The 6,000-nt window shown below is 32.4% G+C and overlaps 1 protein-coding gene across 4 annotated transcripts in view; it reads left to right on the top strand.

The window, feature by feature from the left end:
- Nucleotides 1-4,255, top strand: part of LOC110032473 — a 157,407-nt gene extending 153,152 nt beyond the window's left edge. For all 4 annotated transcript variants that reach the window (XM_020736121.1, XM_020736118.1, XM_020736119.1 and 1 more), the window contains 5 exons: nucleotides 2,958-3,090; nucleotides 3,189-3,325; nucleotides 3,497-3,571; nucleotides 3,830-3,949; nucleotides 4,031-4,255. In XM_020736121.1, the coding sequence (XP_020591780.1) occupies nucleotides 2,958-3,090; nucleotides 3,189-3,325; nucleotides 3,497-3,571; nucleotides 3,830-3,949; nucleotides 4,031-4,069 (504 nt within the window). In that variant the 3' untranslated portion in view covers nucleotides 4,070-4,255. The remainder of the gene's footprint in view (nucleotides 1-2,957; nucleotides 3,091-3,188; nucleotides 3,326-3,496; nucleotides 3,572-3,829; nucleotides 3,950-4,030) is intronic.
- Nucleotides 4,256-6,000: the final 1,745 nt, after the last annotated feature.

The raw sequence follows: 6,000 nt of genomic DNA on the forward strand, positions 1-6,000 counted from the left end.
TTAAATAAGAAAATATTTAAAATAAACTACAAAAACTCTTTTTTTAGTTTTTAAAATAAAAATACTATAAAATAAATAAAAAATAACTTTCTACTACTTTTCGTTACTTGCCCTACAACGGCGCCAAAAACCTGATGCGGGTGGATTTAATGTGTTAATTTTGCAAATATTTTTTAATACTATAAAATACACACGGTAGATACAATTGCAAATATGCAAATTAATTCCAACAAAATGACTTAAATGAAAATAGTTTTATCTTTTAGTAACCCTTAAACTGTCAAATTCTCTTTAAAAATAACGTAAGTATACGTATCACTCAAGTAATAAAGGGCTCTAATGGAGTCTTATATATAGATCCCAGAAGGAAGTTGGAAATGTTTGTAAATAAGTTTATAAAATTATAATGTAAAGTACTATTTTATAAATACGAAAAGTAAAGTGCAAAGTTTGAATACTAAGTAACAAATGAATGCTAATTAAAATGCAGTTGAAAGATAAAGTTAACTAAACTAAATGTTAAACTTTCAAAAATAAAATTACTAAAATTAAAACTAAGATGTTATGACGGAAAGTTCAAATTTAAGAAATCATCCATCCCTTTACAATGAGTATATGATTTGTGAAGAAATTAAAATTATTTGAAAAATGTATAAAAAATGTTTTGTGTCAAATAGAAGCAATCATATTTTTTATCTTCTTCCAAGTGCATAAAGAACATTGATTAATCCAAAGTTTGATCCCTAATTCCGTGATTAGGCTAAGACGATATTGACTGTCACTCCAGAACTCCCACTACTCCCTCCCCTGAGGGCTAACAATCTCGCATCAGTTTCCAATCAATGGGACCAAATTGGTGATTTTAATCTGTCACCTTAAAATTTTCAATTCTTCATCCAACAAAGATATATTTCCCTATTTATTTGCACTCAATTCCATTGATAAAATTCTCTCACACGAAATCAAATGTGACTCTCACTATGTTGTAGAAATCATAGTCATTTCGGAATATGCATTTCTCAACACATTTTAATATTTCAATTGGCCAGATCGAAAAATAAATGAAGATCAAAGTTCGAATCATCACAAATTATTGACATTTAAAATCATATAAAACAAAATCAATTCTTTACAAAACAATATTTCAAAGTAGGGAGAGGATAAAGAAGACTACTCAGAATTCATGAGAAGGAAATGAAGATCAAAGTTCGAATCATCACAAATTATTGACATTTAAAATCATATAAAACAAAATCAATTTTTCACAAAACAATATTTTAAAGTAGGGAGAAGGATAAAGAAGACTATTCAGAATGCATGAGAAGGATACGACAAAATATAAAATTCATTAATAAAAATAAGTTTACAAAATAAAAGACATAAAAGACAAAAATTAACTCACAATCCTTCCCAAACAAACTCCTAGAAGTTCTCTCAAGTTCTCTCTAGAAGTTCTCTCCAAGTTTTTCTCTCTTTACAAGCACTCTCAATTCTCTCTTAGAAGTGTAATGAAAGAAGAAATCTCTCACTTTCTCTCTCCTGTTACAATTGTTGAAGAAAATCTCCAAGCAGTTGACTTTCTCTCTGTCTCTCTAACTCACGCCACACACCTCTATTTGCCTCCTCTTTAGACTCTTCTTCAAGTCTCTCTTCTAACTCAAATTAAAAGACGCAATTTAACTCACAATCCTTCCCAAACAAACTCCTAGAAGTTCTCTCCAAGTTTTTCTCTCTTTACAAGCACTCTCAATTCTCTCTTAGAAGTGTAATGAAAGAAGAAATCTCTCACTTTCCCTCTCCTCTTACAATCCTTGAAGAAAATCTCCAAGAAATTGACTTTCTCTCTCTCTCTAACTCACGCCACACACCTCTATTTGCTTCCTCTTTCGACTCTTCTTCAAGACTCTTCTAAAAGAATTCAAAATTTTTTCCAAAATTCTATCCAAAAGTCAACTCTTTTAAATTCAATTGATATGTCTATTGATCCAAGAGACATATCCCTTCATAAAAAAATCTTCTAAAGTGTCTAATTGCATTGAATTACTCCAAGGGGTGTTTAGAACAAGTTTTCCTTTGAAAATTCAAGCAAAATTTGTCTCGAACCGCCTTAATCCGCAAAAAGTCGCATCTAACGCATCATGCGCCAACTCTATGTCAAATGTCGCATCTGGTGCCCATCTAACATATCATGCGTCAGTTTGCTGAAGACCACGCTGTTTTGGGCTTTGGGGCATCTGGCGCCGATTCGGCGCATCTGGCGTATCATGCGCCATAGTTTGAAATTTTGTTGTTTTGACTCCAAATTTCGTCTTTTTTGTTATTTTTGCTCCAAATGCCTAAAATTGATATATCTGCAACAAAAACATGAAAATACTCTTCTTTAAAGTACAATATCATAAAAAATAAATGTAAAATATATTCTTAAAACAACATATTATTTTGGTGTATCACACTGCTCAGAATTTGGCTTTCTTTTAGGCTCTGCTCTGTTGGTGTGACCCTTGGTGTAGCCTTTTAAGGTCCTGTATTGTTTTTTATTTTGATTATTTTTATGCAAGCTTTTCATATTTTTGTGTGCTTGGAGTCTCCTAAAACCCCTATGAGTTCCAAGTTACATTTACTGTTTCTACTAGTTACTGCCTCCTACAACTGAATATCATATGAATATTATGGCTGTCGACTGTTATCACCCTCCCTCCCTGCCTCGCGCGCTCTCTCTCTCTCTCTCTCTCTCTCTCTCTCTCTCTCTCTCTCTATATATATATATATATATATATATTTTAACTGTAAGTATTTGCACATTTTGAAAATGAACGTTACCTTAAATTTGACACATTTCTGCTGCTGTGTTCAATGCTTCTTGCTTTCTATCTTGATCTTTAACCCGTTATTTTTTTTCTATTATTTTTTACATGAAGCTGTGATGTTACTGTTCAATTTTGTGTCTCGTGTGCCAGGTTGCCATAATGCAGATTGCTTCAGAGAACCGAGCATATATTTTTGACTTAATAAAGTTGCATCAAGATGTACCAATTGAACTAGACAGGTGTTTTAAGAACATTCTGTGCTCTCCCAACATCTTGAAATTAGGTATGACATTTCAAATTGCAGTCATCATATTAAACCAGTTCTCTCCTGATTAAAATCTAAATGCATGAGATGCACCCTCTTCCCATTTCTCTATTCAGGCTATAACCTGCAATGTGATCTTTATCAACTTTCACAATCTTATGGAGATCTGGACTGTTTTAGATACTATGAAATGTTACTTGACGTTCAGAAATTATTTAGGGAGTCTGGTGGTGGACTTTCTGGGTTAGCGGAGGTGCATTCATAGCATATAATTTTCCACTTTATATTAGTATTTTTTTTTTCTGATGCAATTTGTTGCTTCATCTGCTCTCGTACTGCATTTAAACTGCCATTCACCTGATCACAGATGGGCAAGTAATTTCATTATTATATTGACAATTGATTAAATATTGTCCTTGACCAGAAAGTACTGGGAGCTGGTTTGAACAAGACAAGGAGGAATAGCAATTGGGAGCAACGGCCTTTAAGTCAAAACCAGGTTTCTGACATACAACTTTACCTTTGTAATCCTTAAAATGTCTCCAACAATATTGTTTCAATTCATTAGTTTCTTTCCTGAGTACAGTAGTGACCATGTTTACTTTGACGTTTATATTATTATCAAACATAATGAAGCAAACCACTTATTCAAGTTCTGTTTTTTTTTTTTAAATAATCATGTTTTTTTTTGTATTTTTTTCGCTTTTTGAAGTCCAAATTATCGTTTTAACGACTATTTCAAATTGTAAAAATGCAGATGGAATATGCGGCCCTTGATGCTGCTGTGCTTGTTCACATATTTCATTGCATCTATAACCAGCCTCATTCTACTTGTAACGAGGTGCGTGGTAATAAAGCAGAATGGAAATCACACATAGTAAGTGCCGAGTACCGTTTTATATTATATCATATGGACATGTTTCATAGTTTTATTGAATTCTGGTCCATGATTATTCAGGTTTCCTGCATGGGCAATGCAAAACGTAAGAGCAACTAAAGCAGTTACTGCTATGATGCTTAAAACTTTTTCTTAGCTGATAACAGCTCTGTAAAACAGGTTGACATTTTACTGTGATTCACATTGTAGCTTTTCATTCATCATGGAAAAGTTAATTGTACATAATTCACATTGAAAGTAAGAGAAAGGAAAAAAACCGTCGTACATTACTGAATCTTTACAGAATGCTTTTTGATAGAGTTCCTTTTCTGGTGTCCATTGATTAATCTAACACTCATCTCCAGTGCTCTAAGTAAAACTCTCCCCTATTATAGGATCAAATAGTCATGGGATTTTTTGGTCTAGCGCTAGGCTTGGCATTTCTGCTAGCGCACTCTTCACATTGAGATTTTTGGTTTTTTAATAAATGTGTTAAGCATGTGCTACTTAGCCAGCCGACACTAGCTTGTGAACAATGAGCTTTCTTTTGACAGCTAATAAGCATAGCTGAAATTGGTGCTTAAATTGCACTGTTAAGATATAGTAGAAGAAATCATGCCTTGGGTCCCTCCGAGTGAAAATATAATATTTGTTTTTGAGTGTGGAAGGCATGTTATGATGCATGAATGTTGTGAAGAATGAATATAGATAGTCCACCAGAATTGGGATTAAGGCAGGCTTGTGCTAATTGAATTGTTTATGGAAAATCAGAAGAGAGGTATTTGCCAGCTTTGAGCCATATTTCTCATTGCATATGATATGCGCTGCATGTGAGCTTGTAAGTTTAATTGCTGGTGAGCAATTTGAATTTTGGCGTCAACTCATTATTGTGTAGATTGTTATTTGAAGGATGATCCTAATTTATTGAAATTAAATGGAAATATGGCACTCTACAGGACACAATGGAGAAAAATAATACATGTAGCCGCCCACACTTAGTGGGATAAAGGTTTATTCTTCTTGTTGCTGTTGTGAGTTTATCTATAAACACTCACTTTCATGTATTAAAAGAAGTAGGATATAGGCACGTGTTTATTGGATCCATCAAGTTGACATAATTACTTGGTAAAATTTTTGATATTGTAAACATTTAAATTTATTTAAATTTTATTTACACTTCTTTCTAGTAAATTGACTATATGTATTTAGATGTTTATTAATGAACCCAACTATTTGATGTTTCTAGTAGTAAAAATTCAATGTGTTTTTTTTTCCAAAAAGTTTAAAAGTAATTTCCGTGCTCCGTCGACTTTGTTGCTTTAACATCTCTTGTTTGATTTTTAATTCAAAGAAGGTTTTGATGTCATTTTTTGTTTTTGGATAAATATTAATAAGTTGGTAAGGACATAAATATATCTCTAAAAAAATATAAATAGGGTTCAATTAAACTAATAGGTAGCATTTTCTAGTTGATTTTAGGATTTGAAGAAATTTCTTTGACTTGACTTTTCAAATCGATATGCAATAAAAGAATGATATGATACCATGAATATGAGTTTGGGTAATCCATGATAGTAAATCTAAGGAATCAAACATTGTACAAAAAAATATTGATAGCATATTGGTAGACTTTTTTAATATTGTTGTCAAAATTGATTGACTATAAGCAAATGAAAGTGAGAATTTTTTAGCTTGCTTGAACTTCTCACATTGTCAATGCTTTACACCTGTTTTTCACAAAAGGTGATGCCAATATCCCAGTTTACTTATAAAGCAATAAAGCTTGTGTGGATTGATGACTATGACTGTAGTTTCTAATGACTAAATCACTATACTTTATTATGCTACTAATAATTGCCATACTTTATAAGTGCATGAAATTTCAATTATGCAGTGACACCTCCCAATGTATGCTATATTTTATGCTAATGTGTCATGACCAAGCAATCACCCATGTATCCTCATAACTCAAGCCAAATGAAAGGAAGACTTTAGTTATGTCTTGGTATTAGGGCCTAACATCTTTCCTCACGTGATTTGATCACTTTTTG

Source organism: Phalaenopsis equestris, unplaced genomic scaffold (assembly GCF_001263595.1).
Source record: "Phalaenopsis equestris unplaced genomic scaffold, ASM126359v1 Scaffold000949, whole genome shotgun sequence".
NCBI lineage: Eukaryota > Viridiplantae > Streptophyta > Magnoliopsida > Asparagales > Orchidaceae > Phalaenopsis > Phalaenopsis equestris.